Raw genomic sequence first — 22,664 nt, forward strand, 5'->3', positions numbered from 1 at the left:
AGTACATCCCAACATTTTTTGTCTTCACTGTTAACATGATTAGCTATCACAGGGTCAACAATTCAAACGGAATAAGCAATTTTCATCGTTACACTTTGTCCCCTATCTACCCCCTTATTTTTTAAAATACAAATCATCCCATATGTTTCATCATGTAACAACGAAATATAAAGTCTACTTACCCGTCTCCCATTTATCGTGTATCACAGAAGATAGAAGCCACTTGTTATTTAATCCCCCTCTCTGGCACATTATGGCGTCCGGCCGGCAACGCTGGTATATATAGACATCTGGGCGTGTGACCGTGAATTCATTGTCAGAGTCGAGTCGTCTCAGGCAGAACAGAAAATCCATAACTTCTACAGACGGAAATTAAATCGAGGTCTAAGTGAAGCAATGGCGAACCCGAATCCTCTTATTAAGTACACGCAGGTGAGAAGAGAGAACTCATAACTTTTCTGACATTTTTTTTCTTTATCTCACGGTTGTGTCATTGGCATTGGTCGCCGTTTGGAGACGTAAAATCGCGACGAGAATTGAACTTGAAGGATTTTAATTTGAGTCATTATTATCAATTTTTTAATTATTTTTTCAACTCGAGGGTAACGAATATCGAGATGGCAGTCTTCAATATTTTTTGACGATTTTTCTAGTAATTTTTGTTTGGTTAATAATAATGATGAGAAGATGTTATTTTTGCCTTTATTTGATTTTATTTTATGGCAATTTTTATAAAATTGAAATGGGGATTTTCCGGTGCCAGGTGAACGTAGCATCAGTCACAAAATGAGAACTTTTCGTCCCAAGGCCGAGAAAAAACTTGTCAGACGTCTAGAATTTTTTTGGGCCTCATGACCGGCAAAAATTCTTGTTTCTAAAATTTAATGCCTCGTTATATAATTTGGGGCGCAATAGGACTGTGATTCGTCACGTGTGAGACGATGAATCAGTCGAATTATCTCCTGCATTCTATCTTTATTCACACATTGTAAATATTTACAGTTATTTATCAACAACAAATTTGTTGATGCCGAGAGCAAGAAGAAATTCACTACTATCAATCCATCTACAGGGAAAGTTATCACTGAAGTGGCTGAAGGAGATAAGGTGAGTGATGATTATGTATTTCCAAAGTGAACATCCCAATTTTATTTTGATTAAAGAAAATATTTTACAACGATCGAAAATATTTACAAATTTTTTTTCTCTTAGGCTGATGTGCTTAAAGCTGTCTCAGCGGCAAAAGCTGCCTTCGCCAGGGGAGCACCGTGGAGAGTACTCAATGCCTCTGGCCGAGGACTCCTCATCAGCAAGGTAGATAATCCTGAAATATCCAGACCTTGAAAACTCGAGACGAGACCGAGACAAGACTTTACAATTAATTTTTGCAACAAGAGAATGGAAAATTATTTAAAAAAATTATTGTCATTAAAATTGTTTCTAAATCGATGGTCCCTCGTAGCTTGCTGATCTCTTGGAAAGGGACGCCGAATACATCGCTAATTTAGAAGCTTTGGACAATGGGAAGACGTACCTCAGCGCTCTTGGGGACATTCAAGCTAGTGTCGGGTGTCTCCGCTATTACGCCGGGTGGTGCGACAAAATCCACGGGAACACCATTCCAACTGGTGAATAATTTAATTTTTCATTATAAATAAATTAAAGAAATCTTCACCAGGAGTCAAGCACGATTCTCTGCAGAATAATTTAGCAGCAAAATCCATGTCCTTCCAGATGATGGCAACTTGGCGCTGACGAAGAAGGAGCCGATTGGAGTAGTTGGCCAGATTATTCCCTGGAACTACCCCGTAGCAATGCTAGTGTGGAAATGGGGGCCAGCTCTGGCCACCGGCTGCACAATTGTCCTGAAACCCGCTGAGCAGACCCCCCTGACAGCCCTGTACATGGCTGCACTGGCCAAGGAGGCGGGATTCCCACCTGGAGTCCTCAACGTCATCACTGGCTTCGGCCCAACTGCTGGAGCTGCCATCAGCGAAAATCCAGACATTCGCAAAGTCGCATTCACTGGATCCACTGATGTAATAAACAATATTTTCGCTATTCATTCTACTTTTTTTATTAGCGCTTAATTGATCTGTTTTTTATGTGCAGATTGGTCACGTCATCCTGGAGGCAGCAGCCAAGTCGAACTTGAAACGCGTCAGCTTGGAGTTGGGAGGAAAGAGCCCAATTGTTGTTTTCGATGATGCAAATGGTGAGCCAGATTTTTTTTTATGTTGTGCATAAAAATTTGGACTCGAGACTCAACATTAGGGATTGAAAGAGATCATGATATTCATTAGAAAAAAATAATGTATCTGTCATATATTTCAGTGAAAGAAGCAGCTAAAATAGCCCACGACGCCCTCTTCTCGAACCACGGCCAAAGCTGTTGTGCCGGTTCCCGGACGTTCGTCCAGGCGAAAATCTACGACGAATTCGTGAAGTTGTCGAAAGAGCTGGCCCTCAACCGTAAGGTCGGAGATCCCTTCGATCCGACCGTGATTCAGGGACCCCAGATCGATCAGGACATGTTGGACAAAGTCCTCGGTTTGATAAAATCCGGAAAAGAGGAGGGAGCTGTGGTTGAGACAGGCGGTGAGCGCCAGGGTACCGTCGGTTTCTTCGTGAAACCCACCGTCTTCTCGAATGTCAAAGATGATATGAGAATCGCTAAGGAGGAGATCTTCGGACCTGTTCAGTCCATTCTGAAATTCAATACTCTCGAGGAAGTCATTGAGAGAGCGAACAACACCACTTATGGCCTCGCGGCTGCGGTCATAACGAATGATATCAACAAGGCTCTTCTGTTCTCCGACGCTGTTGAAGCAGGAAGTGTCTGGTAAGGGAACAAAATACGTGAAAAAAATTGGACAAAAACGCGGAGATTTCCCGGAGAAATTCTAAGTCCATCGGACATTCGGATGAATTTTATTTTAATTTCCATTTGTGGTTCGGAAATATTTATCAGAAAAAGGGAAAAGGGAATTCGTTGTTTAATAGGATTCCAATCAAAATTAAATGTGATTAATGATAAATTCAACTTTCTGTGGTCTTCAGGGTCAACTGCTACGACGCCATCACCCCGCAAACTCCATTCGGAGGATACAAGAAATCTGGAATTGGCCGTGAGCTGTGAGTATTTGAATCAAACTTATCCATTAAAAAATGTATTTCTGAATATTTTAATTTTTTTTAGCGGCGAGGATGGCCTCGAGGGCTATCTGGAAACCAAGACAATCTCAATTAAGATTCCATCACTGCTGTGAAATATTGACCAAGAGGCTGCGCTTTTATAAATTGTCTGATGCATGAAACTATTTTTGTACTCGCCCAATAAATAATAATATAGTTATTCATTATTTATGCTGTGTCCATGTGGATTGTACCCTTCGATTTTTCATTTCTTTGGGTTCCGAGGAGGGCAATGAGTCTTGACATCTGGGCAACATTTACTGTCCTTCGGAGATGCGCAGAATTTTCGGAAGGTAGAACATGACTGAAAATAAATATAATTACTGTCATTCAACGGAAAAAATAAATTCTGAATTTGTTGCGCCAAATTACCCTTACCAGATCATCATAGACCTTTGGATCGACCTTCTCGCCCTTTTTACTCGGGAAATGAATAAGCCTCGGTAATTCTCGGGGTGACGCTGACTCCATCAGCCACGCGCTCCCGTTCTCAGCCTTCGCCAGGAGGTGAACAATCGCTCTACCAATTTTCGATTCCCTACATTCCATAAAATCCATAAAATAAAACGATCACATATTTTATATTATATTATATACATTGCCGACGTGCATGTGGTAAACACGGGCCTTCCCCTCTCCAGTTTCCCATCGGTAGGGGGAAAATCAGGTAAACCAATGTCCTCAAAGGGCCGCGAAGTCTCCAGAAGACTGATAATCCTCACCCCAGTTTCTTCGAACTGATACATTTTCTAGAATAAAATATTTGTTATTTAATCTGTGGGGGGACAGTCCCCGACTTTAATTAATCATTAAAGGAACGTTTCCCACAGCCAAATCCTGCGTCGTCTCCTGGACCGGCTCCTTGGAGCAGTAAACAGGCACCGGCTCCTCTGGCCATCCCATGAAGCCGAGGACTCTGGCCGTGTTTATGATAATTCCCCCCTCCCCCCCGTTGTGTTTCCCCATGAATTTCACCCCCACCTCGATGGCCCGTCTAGTTTTGCTCTGAATTTTAAATTCCAATTAATTTAATTACCTATTTAATTTCAATTAAATTAAGGAGAGGACTTCATACCCAGCTACCGTCACCCTCATCAGTTTCAGCACATGATTGCGACGGAGATGTGGTACCATCGAGATTATTAAACAAAATATGAATGTTCCTTTGTCTGCACAGCACAGAGTCGAATACAGCTGTGGGGAGATTTTTTGAAATTTAATTAGTTTTTCTTAATTTAATCAAAAATACCTTCAAATTTGCAGACACTATTCAGTCCACAAAGTGCAAAATGTGCACGATCTCTTCCATGCATGTCGCACAGCTGCTGGACCGCCCTTTGTCCAGCGGATGGGCTGTCATCCGCCACAATGACATTCTAAAGAATCAGAAAAAAATGGAACAATGAGACGTCCTCTTTTACTCAATTATAATTCCTCTGCACCTTAGCCCCGTGATGCAGTAGGGAATGCGCTGCTGAGAGTCCGAAGCTATTACCTCCGTTGACGATTATCGCCACTTTGCATTTTGGGTCGAGAAAGGTCACTTCCCCTTCGCTACAAAATTTAATTTCCCATAAATCATGTGGTCATGTACTTTACATACATTTTTATACTAAAAAGTTATTTTAAAAATTGTGAAAATTAAAAAATGAAAAAAAAAATGTTATAAGAGAGAATGTACATAAATATATATTTCTTTAATTAAATAAGGGAACACGAGAGGAGAATTCTCATTCCCTAAACGCGATAGGACTTCGTGAAAGGGTGCGGTGACAGAAATCGTTTCGTAATTGTAGAAAATGTTTTTTTTTTGAAATAAGGACAATATACCATTCTCCTGGTCTTAAAATTTTTATTTTCTCTTCCTCGGGCTCTTTGGACCAGGGCCAGATCCCTTTCCTCCTCTTCTTCTTGTTATTTACTTCCTCTTTGACAGCAGCAACCAACTCTCGACGTGGAATAATCGAAAGGGCTCGATCAATTCGGTGGAACATCGGACGTAGACATCGTATGTTCATGCTTTTGGATTTGTTCACTTGAAAATTTTCTCCAGGTCTTCAAATGACTTCACTGGGTTATGTTGAATAACATGGGCCAATAGGGGGGTGAAACGTCGGTGAATAAACATTTGAGGACGCGGGATGTGTTAATAAAAGACTAGGTAATCTTTATTCAAACAAGCTAGCAACCCATACAGACAGTCAATGCGAACGAAATTTATATCAACAATTTATATACTATATTAGGTTCTCGATTATGACTATATGATTGAGTAATGATTATGTAGATCGCCCTTCACGTGCGAAATATGAGCTACGTGAATTTATGGAGGAGCTACTGACACTAAACTCGATGTCGCAGTGAGCAGCTCCTCGAAAATTCTCATTAAAGAGCTGCCATGGGACGAAGATCAAATGATACCTGGGCGGATTCTTAGGTGGTACCTATTTCTATAAGACCCGAAAATTTGAAAAATTCTTATCTGCGAAATTATTCTCCTCCACTTTGCGATTTTAAAAGTGTACTCTAGACACGGTATAAAATTTCATAAATTTGGTACGGCATAAAATTTCATTCAGCAGGTAAAAAAGCGAGGAATGTCACTTGGACGTTTTATGAATCAGTGATATCATTGTTAATCAGTTGAAGTATTATCTTAACTTAATGATTTGTTCCATATTTTTCATTTTGGAAAAATAACTTCTCGAGCCGGTTGACTGTTTTCCACGAGCCATACGCTGCCACTTTTTCCAACATTCAAGACTTGGATGAGTGCTTTCCCCACGTGGTCAGCTCTGCAATGAAGAAATTGACAGAATTTTGTAGATTTTCATTTACAGAGATCGGCGATTTTTTTTTTATCGGAGGGGAGGAAAATTGGAAAAATTCAAGCCGAAGAACTTTTCGTATTTAAAAAAAAATTGTGAGGGAAGCTCTGAATGTTGTGGTGCATTCTTCTGCATGAATAAATAAAATTGAAATTATCTCACTTTTGTGGCACACTGGAGGCTGTGTCCCGACGCCAGGCGTCCTCATAACGAGGTATTAATAATTGTTTTCCAACATCACGAATTAAATTACTATCAGTCGTCGCACTTGGACACAGTGCCATTACACTGACGCCTGTCAAGTCCACGTGATACTTGTCCTGCGAACAATAAAACGTAGGACGTGAATATCCATAAAAAAATAATAAAAAAAGTCTATCACTGACTCCAGAAATATTAAAAATTTTATTAAATTTTCTTAGAGCAATTCTGTATAATAATTCTTCAAAAAAAATTATTGAAAAGAGTCAATAATTGTGTAAAATAATTGTAACATAATTATCCAAAAATAAAATGTATTTACGTACCAATAAGAACATAAATTAATATAAAATGGAAATTTTCTATTTAATTTTGAATCGATGTACTTACGCCAAAAGCTCTCGTGAGACTGACAATAGCAGCTTTCGTCGCAGAATAAATTGGCACACTGATATATGGATTTAAGCTCACATTGCTCCCAGTGTTCACGACAACACCACCCCTTCCGCCCTTATCAATCCCGAGGTAGCGTTGGGCGAGGAGGGTACCTCTGATAACGCCGTTCTGCAAAAAATTCCCCCCAAAATATTTATTTCCATTTATTCCCTACCACTTGTGGGTAAAATGGCATTTTGTGTGACTCATCCGCAAAGAAGATTCTTTTATCACTTGTCCGGAAAGTGATTGTTTCTCTTCACAAATATATAAAAGTCCAGAGCAAAATTTTCCGTACGAATATTTTTGATTGAGTTACTTTTTATGTACTTTTGTATTTATTTTAATGTCTCACCAGATTAATGTCGACTTCGAGCTCCCAGAATCTGTCATTCATAATGCCAGCGTTATTGATAACGATATCAATATGTCCGAATGTTGAAATAGTCGTCCTGAATGACTCTGTTGCAATAAAAAAATATTTTTAATTCAAACAAGTGAATTTATTAGTCTCTCCATCATTTATCATTAAAATTTATTTTTCATAATATATTTATTAACTTATCATTACCTTCGAACTGGGGATAATCAGTGACATCGCATTGACAAAAAATCACCTTATCCTTCCCATGTTTTGTCATCAGACTGTTTGCAAGTTTCTCACCCTCTTCAGCATTTATATCACATATCGAGACCTGCAAGTTGCCCCACGATTTCAGAATTTCGAAGAAACAAGTGTTATTCTAAAAATAAATCCCCCAAATCTGTTTTCGTCTTGCGGGAGAAAGCGGCGAAATGTTCGCAAAAATAACTGATTCTCATCGAGGGAAAAATTTTTCAGACAAAACGGTATCATATCGAGCCTCTTCTCCAGCTCATCCTGATGAGATAAATCCAATTAAATTTACAAATTACTTATTCAAAAGTAGTGCTTATACAGCAAAGGGAAAGGGGGGGCGACTTCATAGGAATTTAATTGATAATCAATAGTGTTAGAACATTTTTTTGATTTTCCAAGTGATAATGATTAGCAACAACACTATGAACTTATTCATAATTAAAAAAATATTTATCTCTCTTCATTATCTCCCTGTAATTCATGCAAATTGAGGATTAAACCCCCATTGCACCCCTCCACCCATAGAATTGACCTTGAACGACCTTCATACCTTGGCTCCATGATTAAGTAGCTCCTCGACATAAGTTCTGCCGATTCCAGAAGCAGCTCCGGTTATCAAAGCGACACGTCCTTTGATCTCCATCTCGAATATCCAAAAAGTCCTCCCTAAACACAAGAAAAAAAATTACTCTTCGCCATTCCCATCCCAAGTACCACCGCCTCCCCACGACGCGCCCCTCACACGACTAAATAATTTCCAACCCCGTTTATTCACCCCCGAGTGCAATTCCCTCGAACGCAATCGACATTTACTACGGACATGACTCGACCCGGGTCGAAATCCAAATCCCTCTGACGCACTTTGACGCACTTTGACGCACTTTGACGGATTTTCACGCACTTTGACGTACCTCTCAGACAAATGTTGAATCAGCTTCCTGGTGAGGATGAGATCTTAGTCACTTGTTGTCAGACAACTCTGGGGGGGATGTAAAATGGTCGCGAGGTGTGGCTGATATCACCGGCGGTGCCGGCGGTTTTACTATACCACCTGGACTTGTTAAATTGTCTCAGCAATAGGGCACTACGGAGTATGCGTGGAAAATAGTGGGGGTGCAATGCTGATATGGCAGCAGTGGGGGAGGATATCAGTGTTTTTTCCCTACAACATTTAGACATCCAACACTTGCACGATGTGTATATGTCGGATATCGATTGTCGGGTCAGACAGTCTGATATACACGACTGTCGGCGATTCGATAGATTCGTCATTGCGGAGGGATTTTCATTCAATTTCGACCAGTCGGGTCGATAGAGAACACAAAATAGATTTTTTTGGGAACAGAATTTCAGGAGAAAAATTTTTTTTGTTATAAATTCCGGGGGGAAGGGGTAAAAGGAGATAAGTGACTTTTGAGTATTGATTCGTTTTTGATGAATATCTCGAGATCAAGGCGAGATACCGAAATTTTTGTCATAAACTTTTTTGTGGAGCGAATTAAGGGCTACAATTAATGTCATTATGGAAATTACGATATCTCTCTTAGATTCGGAGTTATCGCCCGAAAACTGGAGCTGGAGATGAGTCAATTTACCTCGTCTTTGCACTTCGCTACTGAATTTTAAGAAAAATAAATCAATAAAGTTGTAATGTGAGGGGGGGGGGCACTGGAGGAGGAAAGTAATAACAATAAATAAAGTATGAATGAAAGGATCTTTATTTTTACACGTCCTTGTATTTTTATATTAATTAATATTCGATTCGATCGTCACAATTTCGAAAAATCTCGAATCGCTGCGCTTATGTTTTCAAATGGATTTCGCTTTACGGAAGATTTCTTCGTGTCAACGAGTGAGGAGTCTGTTGCAATAGGATAATAGTCCTTGAGGAAGAAATCTCGAGGGAATATCGAAGGACAGTTTGTCGTGATGGAGGGCCCTCGGACGAGTGGCCGATTCAAGGCGAATTCCCACACAAATTCCGGACATAAACAGGGGAGGAAGAGACAGGGTGGAAAAGCGAGAAAATGCGTCTGTCTCCCAGTGGACTACAAGTCCATTCAATTTCCCATAGTCTGGTCTGAGTTCAGGTAGACCAATTTTCCATGGATACCTAAATACCTCGGAAAAACTCCGGGAATTCGTTGGCAAATTCTGTGGAAGTTCCCACTGATTTCGGTTCATTCCACGCAGAGAGAAATTTTTTAAAATTAAAAACAACATTGGGTAGAAATTACGGAACAGCTGCGTGTCCCTTTACAGAACTGTCAGGAAAGAGTCCAGGACGTTCAGGAGAAATTAGGGAACGTTCACTAAAAAAATATGTAAATGTTCCGTAATTTTTACCGAATATTTTCTCGACATTGTCACATAATTTTCCAAGAATTTTTCTCTTCTTGTAAAACACAGATTCAACTCATAATTTATTTCCAATCGAATTTCCCCGAATTTTCTCCATTTTCCCGTAAAATTATTTTATACAAAATGGGCACAAATCATCGCTCCGTATCGATGATCCTCCACAAGAACGAATCAGCAGTTCTGCGATGCCATCGTGAGATGTCAAGATGATGCTGTCTTCTCGATTCATCGGGTGATCCTGTCGGCCGTGAGCCCGTACTTCAGGGCCCTCTTCACGAACAGCCTCCAGGTCCCCGGGAAAAGTGAAAAGTCCGAGGTGTCTCTTGACACAGCACCTGGAGCCATGTTCTCCCTGATCTTGGATTACGCTTACACAGGAACGTGCAACGTCACCGTGGACAACGTCGAGCAGCTCCTGCCGCTGGCTGACCTGCTGGAGGTCCTGGGGGTCGTTCAGCTGTGCTGTCAGCTACTGATAGCGGAATTGAAGGCGGACAATTGTCTCGGTAATAAACGTACCCGACTCCTCGGAGTGCGACGACTGCATTACTGATCAGAGCTTCGTCCTGTCCGCAGGAATTTACAAATTTGCGAGGCATTACTTCTGCAACGAGCTCGAAAGCAAAAGCCGAAAATACATCCGCCATCATTTCACGGAGATCCTGAAGGAGAGTGGAGAATTTTCGGAATTAACTTGCGATGAACTTCGGTCGATCCTGATCGACGATGATCTCAACGTCTGGAACGAGGAAATTGTGTTCGAGGCGTTGAAGAGGTGGATTGAGAATAATGAGAGTGAGAGGAAGTCGTGTCTTCCAGTTTTGCTGGAGTGCGTTCGACTGGGGCTCATGAGCATTCAGTATATATCAACGAAAATTGTTAATTGGAAGCTGGTCCAGGAGAGCAAGGTACCTTTCCCTGACATCGTCCCTACTCATGTTTTTGATTTTTTTAAAATCCCTCCCTCGAGCCCTTCACCTTTACAGACCTTTACAATCCTCACTATGACCTAGACATGTCCTTAATACGATCCTCGATTCATCTTCATATTTTTAAGTAAAAAAATTTCAGTAAAAAAATTTCAAGCCCTTCATGTGAACCTTTCCAGACCTTGCAGGTCCTCACTCCCACTCGCACACATAATTTCCCCCCTTTTCATAACCTCCCTCATGAATAAATATCCCCAGAAATGTCAGAAGCTCCTGCGAACAACGAACGCCCACCTGGCAGAGTCTCGTTCGCGTCCCCGAATCCCCTATGAAATAATCTTCGCAATTGGCGGCTGGACCGGGGGTTCCCCCACCAACTTCATGGAGACTTACGACGTCAGAGCCGACAGTTGGTTCGTGGTGAATACCGATGTTGCCCCGAAGGCATATCACGGCCTCTGCACCCTCAACAATCTCATCTACATGGTCGGTGGTTATGCTGGACACCAGTACTTCAACACCCTCTGCTGCTACGACCCCATCCAGAAAAATTGGTGCGAGAGGGCATGTATGTATCATGCAAGGTGCTACGTGAGTGTGTGTACACATGGTGGAAAAATTTATGCCCTCGGGGGCTCCAATGGCCGGGAGAGGATGAACTCCGCCGAGCGTTACACCCCTGAACGCAATCAGTGGGACATCATACCACCGATGAACACGAGAAGATCAGATGCTAGTGCAGCTGTGCTGAAGGATAAAATTTATGTTGCTGGGGGATTCAATGGCTTCGAGATATTCCAGTCCGCGGAGGTCTTCGATGTCGAGGCCAATCAGTGGACGTACATCAGGTCCATGATGAATCCTAGGGCGGCACCTTCGCTGATTGCTCACAGGAACGATCTTTATGCTTTTGGGGGGTTCGATGGCTCCGTCAGACTCACTTCAGGTGAATATTCGTCAGGGGTTGTTCGTAGTTGTTTATTGCAGGCAGATGGGGGGTTGGGGTGGAGGTGGTGAATTAATTAGAGGGTTTTTGGGGTTGCAGCTGAGAAGTACAACCCTAATCAAGCGGCGGAGTGGCAGCAAGTGGCCGACATGATAAATCCGAGGAGTAATTTTGCTTCGGTTGTTGTTGATGATATGATTTTTGTCATTGGAGGGTTCGATGGTGAGTGAACTGGGGGTTTGCAGACGATTGCAGATGATTTTTTTTGAGAAATTAGTTCGGGGGTTTGATAAAAATCATTTGATGGAAAAAAAATGAGGGGGAGATTACTATTTGATTTATGTCCCCGTAAATTAGATTACACGACGATTACATATGTCGAGTGCTACGATGCTGATGCTAATGAGTGGTACGACGTCGCCCCGATGAACTTGAATAGAAGTGGATTCGGTGCCTGCGTTTTATTGGGACTCAGCAACGCGAAGGAATATTCTTATCTCAGTAAAGTGAAGAACTGCAGCGATGGTACGAAAAACTGAGCACTTCCGACACTTTATTTACGTTTAGAATCACTCGATACCGCACGTACGAAAAGTTATAAAAAATTGATTCAAGTCCTTTCAGAAATTTTGAGAGGAGAATAAATTTTGCTTATCTTCACTGTTGCAGCTCCAGGTCAATCAAGTGCCAGAACCTGCGATTAAGGGGGGAGGTCGTCACCAGGAGTTCAGGTTGAAGTCTAGACTGGGAAGATCAAGATGAGACGTGGACACAGCTGCAGTCAGAACCACGAATTTAGATTTTACGAGCATTCAATTACTTTTGTATAATTTTTTTTTTAATGTCAATTCCATCGCTTTGGTGGAGGTTTGCACAGAAGCTCTCACAGCTGTCGCTATTTTTATATGAAAATTTATATTAATATTTTCGTCACCACTGGGTTCTGTCAATCCAACTCTTCTTTCCCCTCTTCAGGAGAAATTTCTGAGTATTGATATTTTAATTTTCCTTATGCTAAAGACGTGGCACTATTTTTAACGAATATCAACTTTTTGAGCGCTTTGTTAAGACTTTTTTTTAATTTATCAAATGTATACGATGTCATCATCTCAAATTTTTCGTGCACAAGTTGATGATTACAACAATCACAGGAAAGTATCTGAAGCATTGAAATATAAAAATATGGAAAACTGCATTTTGTATTTCACTTAAATTTCCCCTCCTCTCCTCCCCTTATCGGGATAAATTAATGAAAATTAATCCTGAAAATGTCTGGATGTGCTGAAAGTGATCCTCACATTCCCATCATCGAGGACCTCCACATCGAGTTATTTTCCCACTCCCTTGTTTCCAGTCTCGATGCCCGCAAACAACTATCGGTCCTCAAAGCTCAAAGTTTGATTCCCCCTCCCCCCAGCTGAACTTCCAAGCTCACGAAGAAAATTCCGTACCCTCTGGTCACGCATGGGGGGTTGAAAATAGCACATTGCATTTTCCCTCCGACATTCGTGTGAATAATTTAAAAAGCTTAGAGCTTTCTCCAGAAGAATACCACAACCTCCCTCAAATTTCACCACCCAGACAACTTCATGGCTCCTCTCCAACGCTTTCGGTCATGAAGTTCCTGATTTTTTAATACCCACCCCCCTGCCTCTCCGGTCACCCTGCGGTGAAAACTTTCATTCTCCCCAGAGCCATGAAATCACGAGAAATGGACGCTGACGCGGAAGTATATTCCGATTTCTTCTTCTTTACTGTACAATTGAATTCCCATTGTGACATCATCTACCTCTGTCAAGGTTGAATATGAGAGAGTGAAGAATCTGCTGAATCGAATCAGTTGGCCACTGGACATCGGTGGAATTTGGCCAAAAAATACCTCGTTATCAGCGCACCTCAGGTCCACGATATTCATGACGTACTACGCCCTTCATATCTCGATACAATTCCTCGATTTTCTGAATGTCATTGGGAGCTTGGAGCTGGTGATAGCTAATCTGGTGGAGTCCACGTTTCAGCCGATGGTGCTGATCAGGCTCTTCACAATTCGCCGGAGTAAACTGACCCTGCGAATCATAGAAGCCCTTGAGGAGGACATGGCCATCGAGAACTTCAAGGATCGGGAGGAGATCAGGATCCTCAGTCAGTATGCATCGATGGCAGAGAAATTCTACAGGATCGCCGGGAAAATGGCGGCTCTTGCTGCTGTTGTTTATTACGTGACACCGGTACAAACGTATCTTGTAAAACGTGAGTCAATTGTTAAAGACCTGAAACAATTTATTCATCCGAGGAAAATTGTTTGTTAATTAATTTTTTTGACAATAGGACTTATGAATCGCAATGCAGTCCTGATAAATCCATATCGAATTTACCATTTCGTCGATATATCGTCCCTCAAGAGAACAGCAATTGTTTACGTCTGTCAATGTCCAATGATGTATGCGGCCACAACATTGATCATAACTTACGCTGTCATATTCTCATTCGTCATGATTTTTTGCGGTCAACTTGCGGTTCTGAGTCACAGGATTTTGAATATGAAGAAGGATAACACTGATCCTCGTGTTTTTTTTCGTCGACACGCAAGACAGCACATTAAAATTAGTGTGTGAGTGGTGATGAGGTTTTAACGGTCAAATGTCAATAAAGTGGGAGATTAGGGAACGTAATTTTTCGTGAATTTTTCTCTTCGAGTAATAATTTTCATGACATCTTCTAGGATGATGCAGTGGCTCAATGAGGCGTTTCGTGTGGCCCTTCTGTACGATCGCTTTGCCACCACAGTGTTGATAGGACTAATTTGTTATAAATTATTATTGGTAGAGTTTCGAGTTGACAGCGAAGTGGGAAAATTGGAGGAGTCAATGTAACGAATTAGATTGGCACTGAAGAACCATGAACGCCACCGATAATTTATGAAATTAGTTAAAGTTAAAATTCAACTGAAGTTGAATATAATTTTTTATAAATATCACAGATTTTTTCCACTTCACTACCGATTATTTGTGTTCGCACACGACGATTTCCTCGGAATGTACTAATGGCAGTCGATATTTTTCAGGATATCCATGACGTCAATGTATTTGGTATATTTCAATTAGTAAATTATGTTGTGTACATGACACTGTTAGTGTACCTCAACTGTTTCATGGGAGAATGCTTGAATACAGAGGTAAAATGAGTAAATACACTATCCCAACTGGTTAAATAAAATTATTGCTATATTTAATAAATTGTACTCAAGTGTACAGCACTTCTGAACGCCTACTATGACTGTGAATGGTACGACATGACAGATTTCCAGAAAAAAGCGTTAATTATATGCATGCGAACGAGTCAAGAGCCGATTCGATTGACAGCGGGGAAGTACTATGTATTTTCGTTGGATGGTTTTGCCCAGGTGAGGATTCCAATGAGCCCTTCAACATCACCACCAAAGCAGCCGCATGGAAAAATTGTCAAAAACAGTGAGAAAAAAAATCTAGCATCGATTCAATCAATTTTTCCATGTGGTCACTGAACTTGGGGGAAAACCCATCAACACCTGAGTGACTAATAATTGTTTTATTGTCCTCAGACAATGAAAGCGTCAATGGTGTATGTGTCAATGCTGCGGAAACTTATTTAGTATTACCTCAATCCAATTGTTTGTTTTATAAAGTATGGAAATGTATAGAGTTATGAGATGGAGAGTAATTTTAATTTCGAGAAAAATATAGGCTCAGTGATAATGTAATGGATTGTGATGATTACTGTTGACACGAGAATGTGATCGCTACCGGGTCCTGTGGGCCAGCCAACGCGCCTCGAGAGGCCCTTGAGCCAATTCTTGAGTCAAGAGTCTCGAGCCTGTGGCGAGCTAGAGCTACATCAGCTCAAAATGGATTTCGGTGGTATAAGAGATGTCATCTCGACGATCCGCAACTTTAATCTAATCTAGAGTGAGACGATCCCTCAAAGTGGAGTCTTGCTCGAGTCGGAGGGGCTCGAAAGTGCTCAAACTCAATACCACTCGAAATAACTGACAGACACAACATAGATTTGAGGACAATGTCACGTGTATAACTACTCACTACATCGAATTGCATTTCCACAACTGAAGTGTGAGCAGCACATCATGAAAATTCTTCGACAATTCTGGTTTCCTCGAGTTGTTTCCAGTTTCGATGCCAGTGAAGAACTATCTCCCCTGAAACCCTAGACTTCAATTCCCCCTCCTCCCTGCCCCAAAGTTTCAAGCTTATGGACAAGCTCCCTAGACACTTGTCACGCATCGAGCATCGAAAATAACACTTTCCCTTTCTCCCCATGCGCCATATGAATTCTTTAAAAAGCTCCGAGCTTTCTCCACAACAATACGAGATTCCCCCTCAAATTTCTACTTCTTTCTTACCATTTCGATCCACCTCTGCGGTACGTTCACTCATGCAGACGATGATTTTTTAATACCACCCCCAGGCCTCACCTTCTTTCTCTCTGCGAAGGAAAAAAAAACTTTCAACTCAGAATCGTGTGCCGCAAACTTCCGAGATATGGACGCGGATGTGGAAGTATATTTCCATTTCTTCTTCTTTACTGCACTATTCAATTCCCATAGTGAAATCAACTACCTCTGTCAAGGTTGAATATAAAAAAGCGAAATATCTGCTCGATCGAATCAGTTGGTCATTAGATCTCTTAGGAATTTGGCCGACGAACAAGTCGTTATCAGCACGACTCAAGTCCACTATTTTCATGTCGTGGTATGCAGTCCACATCTGCATTCAGTTCCTAGATTTTTTTAATGTCATTGGCAGCTTAGAGTTGGTTATAGCAAATCTCGTCGAATCGACATTTCAACCAATGGTACTGATCAGACTCTTCACTATTCGCCGGAGTAAATTGACACTTCGAATTATCGAAGCGATCGACGAGGATATGGCAATCGAGAACTTCAGGAGTCGCGAGGAGATCAGAATCATCAGTGAATATACGGTAAAGGCGGACAGGTTTTATCGATTGGCAGGGAAAATGGCACTCTCCGTTGCTATTGCCTATTATGTGACACCGATGCAGATTTATCTTATGAAACGTAAGTTAATTACAATAATAATAGCACAAGCATTTCGAGTGTTTGTCCAGTGATTGAGGCTCCACGCGGGGTCGAGACTGGTCTGGGTTGAAATCAAAATCGATTTTTCTTCGAGAAAATTGCTCGTTGATAAGAGAATTTTGAAAAATATCTGTGACATCGAAATTTTTTCAATGCAGGTGCTATGCATCGTGAGGCAGTGCTGATAAATCCGTATAGGATTTATCATTTTGTCAATATATCATCTGTCAAGAGAACTATTATAGTCTACATCTGCCAGTGTCCCATGATGTACGCAGCCGCATCCCTGATCATAACTTACGCTGTCATTTTCGGATTCGTCATGAATTTTTGCGGTCAACTTGCTATTCTCACCCACAGAATTTCGAATATGAAGAATGACCGGACAGATCCTCGAATATTTTTTCGTCATCACGCCCAACAACACATCAAAATCAGTGTGTGAGTGATGATCAGATTTTTATAGGGAAATTTAAATAATAATTTTGATAACATTTTCTAGGATGATGCAGTGGCTCAACGACTCGTTTCGTGTGGCCCTTCTGTACGATCGCTTGGCCAGCACCATTTTGATAGGACTCATTTGCTATAAACTATTAGTGGTAGAGTTTCGTATTGGTAATAAAGTGGGAGAATTACAGAAGTCAATGGAGTGAAGTAAATTAACAGTAAAAAATTGAATAGAATTGTGGCAATGATTTGTCGTGGGCGAAATAAGTTTTTTCTCAGGGTTCTCTCGTGGCCCAGTTTTTGATCAATATCTCTGGATCGAAGGGAGATAGGGAAATTTTCGTAATTATGTTTATTGTAGCTCTTACCTTACTGCATAAAAAAGGTCATCATAAAAATTTTCCTATCTTTCATGGATTCTGAGATGTGCGGGTAATTAGATTTTTCCACTTCACTACCGATTATTCGTTTCCTCTGGATGTAATCGTCTCCTGGGAATGTACTAATGGCAGTTAAATTTTGCAGGACAGCGATGACACCAATATATTTAAAGTTTTTCAATTAGGAAATTATATTATCTATATGACACTACTGGTGTACCTCAATTGCTTCATGGGGGAATGCTTGGATACAGAGGTAAAATGTGTAAATACACTATCCCAACTGGTTAAATAAAATTGTTGTTATATTTAATAAATTGTACTCAAGTGTACAGCCCTCCGGAACGCATACTATGAGTGCGAATGGTACGACATGACACATTTCCAGAAGAAAGCTTTGATTATATGCATGGGAACGTGTCAAGAACCGATTCGATTGACGGCTGCGAAGTACTACATATTTACGTTGGAAGGTTTTTCCCAGGTGAGGATTCCAACGAGCCCTTCAACATCACCACCAAAGCAGCCGCATGGAAAAATTGCCAAAAACAGTGAGAAAAAAAATCTAGCATCGATTCTATCAATTTTTCCATGTGGTCACTGAACTTGGGGGCAAACCCATCAACACCCGAGTGACTAATAATTGTTTTATTGTCCTCAGACAATGAAAGCGTCAATGGTGTATGTGTCAATGCTGCGGAAACTTCTTTAGTATTACCTCAATCCAATTGTTTGTTTTATAAAGTATGGAAATGTATAGAGTTATGAGATGGAGAGTAATTTTAATTTCGAGAAAAATATAGGCTCAGTGATAATGTAATGGATTGTGATGATTACTGTTGACACGAGAATGTGATCGCTACCGGGTCCTGTGGGCCAGCCAACGCGCCTCGAGAGGCCCTTGAGCCAGTTCTTGAGTCAAGAGTCTCGAGCCTGTGGCGAGCTAGAGCTACATCAGCTCAAAATGGATTTCGGTGGTATAAGAGATGCCATCTCGACGATCCGCAACTTTAATCTAATCTAGAGTGAGACGATCCCTCAAAGTGGAGTCTTGCTCGAGTCGGAGGGGCTCGAAAGTGCTCAAACTCAATACCACTCGAAATAACTGACAGACACAACATAGATTTGAGGACAATATCACGTGTATAACTACTCACTACATCGAATTGCATTTCCACAACTGAAGTGTGAGCAGCGCATCATGAAAATTCTTCAACAATTCTGGTTTCCTCGAGTTGTTTCGAGTTTCGATGCCAGCGATGGACTGCCCGGCTTCGACTCTCTAAACTCCCAGTAAAACCAAAAATTCATGAATTTATGATGCAATCTGCGTGGAAGGTAACGCACTGAATTTTTTTTCCGGGAATCTTATGAATTTTTAAAAAACCGATGCGCTTTGTCCCCAACGCTCCGTTAGATCGCCCTTCCACTTGATATTTTATTTTCATTTCATCCCCTCCGCGGGGCCCTTTCCCCTCCAACCGATAAATTTTTAATATCCCCTGTTCCCTCAATTTTTTTTTCTCTGCGGAAGAAACTTTTGTCCTCAGAAACGCGTCGCGAATTCAGGAGGAATGGACGTGGCCATCGAAGTAAGTTTTCACTTCCTCTTTTCCGCACAATTTCCCACACCCACAGTGAAACCATCTGCATCTGTTAAGGTTGAATTTGAAAGTGTGAAATATCTGCTGGATCGAATCAGTTGGCCCCTAGACGTCTTAGGACTTTGGCCAAAAAATACCTCATCATCAGCACAACTGAAATCCAAACTTTTCATAACATATCTGGCCATTCACCTCTTCATGCAATTTCTCGATCTCGCGAATGTCATTGGAAGTCTAGATTTGGTGGTACTGAACCTAACGGAATCGGCATTTCAATTGATGGCGATGATTAGAATTCTCATAATTCGTCTTAACGATATAACACGTCGGATTATAGACGGAATCGAGGAGGATTTGGTCATCGAGAATTTTAAGGATCTCCAGGAGATAAGGATTCTTCAGGGATACTCATCAATCGCTGACAAGTTCTACAAGAATGCCGGCAAAGTGGCGGCTGTCACTGCTTTTATATATTACATCACACCATTGCAGATTTATCTCGTATCACGTGAGTAAATTCCACGAAAAAAAAAATAGTTCTGCCAGATATCCATTGACTCCAGAGAAATATTTATTTTTTCAAAAGTGCACTTCTCGAGTCTAATCAGGGCCAATGGGGACTGGGAGTTCCAGAAATAACAGATTGAAAAAATAAATATTCCCCTGAAGTTAATAAATATTTGGCAAAAATAATTTTTGTTCTCAGTGCAATAGTTAATGTATAAAACCCACTGGCATAACGATTTTTCCAAAATAGGAATTATGAATGGTACAGCAGTCCTGGTGACTCCCTACAGAATTTACCATTTCATCGATCTGTCATCGATCAAGAGAACTGCCATCGTTTACGCCTGTCAATTTCCAATGATGTACACAGGCGTATCTTTCGTGATATCCTACGGTGTTTTATTGGCATTTGTCATGAATTTTTGTGGTCAACTTGCCATTCTCACTCACAGAATCACAACCATGAAGGACGACCATCCAGATCCCCGGATGGTTTTCCATCGCCATACCCAGCGGCAAATAAAAATCTTTAGGTGAGTGAACATCAGATTTTGTTGTGACTTCATCGATGGCGATTGCATGATTGTTCATTTATTTCGTTTGGATATTGTGTGGCGGATAAAAAAGTCCATGACCATAAATGATTGTCCTGGGATTTCCTAGGATGGCGCAATGGGTCAACGATGCCTTTCACCCAGCCCTGCTGTACGACCTTTTTGCTACAACAGTTCTGATAGGACTCGTAATCTACCAATTTCTGGTGGTACCTACTTTGTTTAACAATTAGAAGTCTTCACTTGATGATTAAAACCATTAATTTGGGTGTTACAACGTGACGACTGTTCTTCCATGAACCCATCTTGTCAAATGTCCTCATGACAGTCTGATTTTTCAGCATATAAATGACGCTGAAGTATTTGGCATAATTCAACTGGCAACGTACATCCTCTACATGACAATGCTGGTGTACACCAATTGCTTCATGGGAGAGTGTCTGCATACAGAGGTACAATATGTCAATTGTCTATCTTAGGAAGTGAAATGAACTATTGCTGTATCTAATCAATCATATTCAAGTGTGCTGCACTTCTGAATGCGTATTATGAATGCAATTGGTACGAGATGTCGGATTTCTACAAGAAATCATTGATTATCTGTATGGAAACGACTCAGAATCCGATTCATTTAACGGCAGGAAAGTTCTACATATTTTCACTGGAAAGTTTTGCGCAGGTATGTGTTTCCTCGATCCTCCAACATTATCAGTGACACCACCGAACATGGGTGCACATAGAGAACTCTTGGTAACCGGTCACTCATTTATTATCCTCAGATAATGAAATCATCGATGGTGTACGTGTCAATGCTACGCAAAATTATTTAATACTACCGTAATTCGATTCGTTGTTCTACTGAGTGTCGAGATGTACACGATTATGAGTGGAACAATGATTTCAGTTTGAGGAGAATATAGTCAATAATAATCTAATGAATTTTAAAGAGCACTGTCGACACCACAAGCTGCTCACGACTGGCTCGTGTGGACCAGTAATTCGTCTCGAGAACCCTTGAGCTCACCTTTGGCTCAAAAGTCTCGAATCTTCGGCGTAAGTTCGTTCAAACGAGTCTTCATCTACGACTCAGAGATCGCATGCTCTCGATCGCGAATAAACCACCGCTCGAGGGACAAAACTAGACGATTCGAGCATCAGAATATGTCTCAAATGTTCAAAATTATTGAGCGCATTGCGGCGATTGTCATTCGGAATAATTGGTTAGTATGATCAAAATTTTGGGATTCGTCTGATTTGTCTCAACACTTTTAATTTCCTTGAGTTGTTGCTATTGTCGATGCCTGCCAGGAACTGTTCGCGGTAAAATCACAGAGGTCGATTTCCCCTCCTCTCGTTACTCTAAGCTTCCAGTACGAAAGAAAAAATCATAAACCTCTCTGTCACGCATTCAACGCCAAAAATAATCGCATTATATATTTTCCGGAAAACCTATGCATTATTAAAATGCCAGTGAGCTTTGCCCCCAACATTTTCTTACATCTCACCTCAAATTTCTATTTTCTTTCCATTTTATGTCCCCTCCCAGGTGCGTTCAGTCATGCACCCGATGAATTCTTAATACCACTCCTCTATTCTCTATTATTTCACCCCGGATAAAACTTTTTCTCCCCAGAAGAGCGTGTGTCACGAATTCATGAGCCATGGACGTGGACTCTGAGGTATTTTCCGATTTTTTCCTCCTCTTTTAGACCCATCAAATTCACATTATCAAACTCCATACCTTTGCTAAGATTGAATTTGAAAGAGTGAAGTACCTGCTCGATCGAATGAGTTGGCCCCTAGATCTCTTAGGACTTTGGCCGAAGAACACATCAGTATCAGCTCATCTGAAATCCACAATTTTCATAACATATCTGGCTCTTCATCTCACCATGCAGTTCCTCGATCTCGCTAATGTCCTGGGGAGTCTAGACTTAGTAATCCTCAATCTAACAGAATCGGCATTTCAACTGATGGCGATGATCAGAATCCTCGTGATTCGTCACAACTATACAACACGTCGAATCATAGACGCAATCGAGGAGGATTTGTTTATCGAGAATTTCAAGGATCCCGAGGAGCTGAGGATCCTTCATGAATATTCATCAATAGCAGACAAGTTCTACCGGATCGCTGGGGGAGTGGTCATGTTTACTGCTGTTATATATTACATAACACCACTGCAGACATATCTCTTGACACGTGAGTCAATTCCACTTCCTATGTCATCTAAATTTACAACAAAATACATTCGAGACGTATTTCTCATCCGAAAATATATTTTCAAACATTTTTAACAAATACATTCAATCATCACTAATTTAAAAAATTGTCGTGTCGTTAAAAATGATTTTTATTCAATGGAATTCATCAATTTCAAAGAGAAAAATATCATTAATATGATTTCAAAAATAAAGTGAGAATATTTTTTCAAAACAGGAATTATGAATGGTACAGCTGTCCTGGTAACTCCCTATAGAATTTATCATTTCATCGATCTGTCATCGATCAAGAGAACTGCCATCATTTACGCCTGCCAACTTCCGGTGATGTACACGGG

General features: G+C 40.9%; 5 protein-coding genes across 7 annotated transcripts; 4 read left to right on the forward strand and 1 right to left on the reverse strand.

The window, feature by feature from the left end:
- The first annotated feature begins 273 nt into the window (after positions 1-273).
- On the forward strand, positions 274-3,362 carry LOC135170918 (aldehyde dehydrogenase X, mitochondrial-like). Its single transcript, XM_064137108.1, has 9 exons — positions 274-432; positions 1,003-1,107; positions 1,213-1,314; positions 1,463-1,628; positions 1,735-2,039; positions 2,113-2,215; positions 2,335-2,842; positions 3,061-3,135; positions 3,200-3,362. The coding sequence occupies exons 1-9, from the start codon at positions 397-399 to the stop codon at positions 3,267-3,269; spliced, it is 1,470 nt and encodes a 489-aa protein (XP_063993178.1). The 5' UTR covers positions 274-396; the 3' UTR covers positions 3,270-3,362.
- LOC135170791 (uncharacterized) lies at positions 2,640-15,725 on the reverse strand. Its single transcript, XM_064136848.1, has 16 exons — positions 15,591-15,725; positions 7,829-7,944; positions 7,231-7,354; positions 7,015-7,121; positions 6,615-6,788; positions 6,186-6,343; positions 5,894-5,990; positions 5,488-5,639; positions 5,026-5,250; positions 4,638-4,749; positions 4,445-4,571; positions 4,271-4,389; positions 4,024-4,200; positions 3,793-3,944; positions 3,574-3,733; positions 2,640-3,499 (listed from the first exon to the last, which is right to left on the reverse strand). The coding sequence occupies exons 1-16, from the start codon at positions 15,634-15,636 to the stop codon at positions 3,401-3,403; spliced, it is 2,145 nt and encodes a 714-aa protein (XP_063992918.1). The 5' UTR covers positions 15,637-15,725; the 3' UTR covers positions 2,640-3,400.
- Positions 9,034-12,707, forward strand: LOC135170915 (kelch-like protein 10). 2 transcript variants are annotated; one of them, XM_064137103.1, is made up of 7 exons: positions 9,034-9,368; positions 9,805-10,145; positions 10,216-10,547; positions 10,827-11,514; positions 11,614-11,736; positions 11,872-12,099; positions 12,184-12,707. In XM_064137103.1, exons 1-6 carry the CDS (start codon positions 9,208-9,210, stop codon positions 12,051-12,053), a joined length of 1,827 nt encoding a protein of 608 aa, XP_063993173.1. In that variant the 5' UTR covers positions 9,034-9,207; the 3' UTR covers positions 12,054-12,099; positions 12,184-12,707. The 2 variants fall into 2 exon arrangements, with proteins under 2 accessions (XP_063993173.1, XP_063993172.1); XM_064137102.1 differs by having other exon boundaries at positions 11,872-12,039.
- Positions 13,108-15,585, forward strand: LOC135170924 (odorant receptor 13a-like). Of its 2 annotated transcripts, XM_064137120.1 has the most exons (7): positions 13,108-13,243; positions 13,314-13,764; positions 13,843-14,125; positions 14,237-14,336; positions 14,579-14,689; positions 14,762-14,917; positions 15,095-15,584. In XM_064137120.1, the coding sequence occupies exons 1-7, from the start codon at positions 13,211-13,213 to the stop codon at positions 15,143-15,145; spliced, it is 1,185 nt and encodes a 394-aa protein (XP_063993190.1). In that variant the 5' UTR covers positions 13,108-13,210; the 3' UTR covers positions 15,146-15,584. The 2 variants fall into 2 exon arrangements, with proteins under 2 accessions (XP_063993190.1, XP_063993189.1); XM_064137119.1 differs by having other exon boundaries at positions 14,762-15,585.
- A 199-nt stretch (positions 15,726-15,924) lies between the features above and the next one.
- LOC135170792 (uncharacterized) lies at positions 15,925-22,173 on the forward strand. Its single transcript, XM_064136849.1, has 18 exons — positions 15,925-16,588; positions 16,768-17,050; positions 17,112-17,211; positions 17,585-17,695; positions 17,768-17,990; positions 18,101-18,183; positions 18,289-18,416; positions 18,484-18,515; positions 18,632-18,777; positions 18,990-19,031; positions 19,101-19,551; positions 19,801-20,083; positions 20,214-20,313; positions 20,446-20,556; positions 20,628-20,783; positions 20,884-20,903; positions 21,052-21,324; positions 22,061-22,173. Coding segments are annotated over exons 1-18 (3,072 nt in total). The 5' UTR covers positions 15,925-16,059; the 3' UTR covers positions 22,062-22,173.
- Positions 22,174-22,664: the final 491 nt, after the last annotated feature.

Source organism: Diachasmimorpha longicaudata, chromosome 18 (genome assembly GCF_034640455.1).
Source record: "Diachasmimorpha longicaudata isolate KC_UGA_2023 chromosome 18, iyDiaLong2, whole genome shotgun sequence".
Taxonomy (NCBI): domain Eukaryota; kingdom Metazoa; phylum Arthropoda; class Insecta; order Hymenoptera; family Braconidae; genus Diachasmimorpha; species Diachasmimorpha longicaudata.

Excerpts from the sequence above, each read along its gene's own strand:
- LOC135170918 (XM_064137108.1), top strand. The coding sequence starts at position 397 with ATGGCGAACCCGAATCCTCTTATTAAGTACACGCAG. Across the intron at positions 433-1,002 it reads CTCTTATTAAGTACACGCAG|TTATTTATCAACAACAAATT; the intron begins GTGAGAAGAGAG and ends AAATATTTACAG. Across the intron at positions 2,216-2,334 it reads TGTTTTCGATGATGCAAATG|TGAAAGAAGCAGCTAAAATA; the intron begins GTGAGCCAGATT and ends CATATATTTCAG.
- LOC135170915 (XM_064137102.1), top strand. The coding sequence starts at position 9,208 with ATGGAGGGCCCTCGGACGAGTGGCCGATTCAAGGCGAATTCCCACACA. Across the intron at positions 10,146-10,215 it reads GAAGGCGGACAATTGTCTCG|GAATTTACAAATTTGCGAGG; the intron begins GTAATAAACGTA and ends TCCTGTCCGCAG. Across the intron at positions 11,737-11,871 it reads TGTCATTGGAGGGTTCGATG|ATTACACGACGATTACATAT; the intron begins GTGAGTGAACTG and ends CCCGTAAATTAG.
- LOC135170924 (XM_064137119.1), top strand. The coding sequence starts at position 13,211 with ATGAAATCACGAGAAATGGACGCTGACGCGGAA. Across the intron at positions 13,244-13,313 it reads AAATGGACGCTGACGCGGAA|GTTGAATATGAGAGAGTGAA; the intron begins GTATATTCCGAT and ends ACCTCTGTCAAG. Across the intron at positions 14,126-14,236 it reads CAGCACATTAAAATTAGTGT|GATGATGCAGTGGCTCAATG; the intron begins GTGAGTGGTGAT and ends GACATCTTCTAG.
- LOC135170791 (XM_064136848.1), bottom strand. The coding sequence starts at position 15,636 with ATGATGTGCTGCTCACACTTCAGTTGTGGAAATGCAATTCGATGTA. Across the intron at positions 7,355-7,828 it reads TACTTAATCATGGAGCCAAG|GTCTCGATATGTGATATAAA; the intron begins GTATGAAGGTCG and ends GGCAACTTGCAG. Across the intron at positions 4,201-4,270 it reads ATGAGGGTGACGGTAGCTGG|AGCAAAACTAGACGGGCCAT; the intron begins GTATGAAGTCCT and ends TTTAAAATTCAG.
- LOC135170792 (XM_064136849.1), top strand. The coding sequence starts at position 16,060 with ATGTGGAAGTATATTTCCATTTCTTCTTCTTTACTGCACTATTCAATT. Across the intron at positions 20,557-20,627 it reads GAGAGTGTCTGCATACAGAG|TGTGCTGCACTTCTGAATGC; the intron begins GTACAATATGTC and ends ATCATATTCAAG. Across the intron at positions 20,784-20,883 it reads CACTGGAAAGTTTTGCGCAG|ATAATGAAATCATCGATGGT; the intron begins GTATGTGTTTCC and ends TATTATCCTCAG.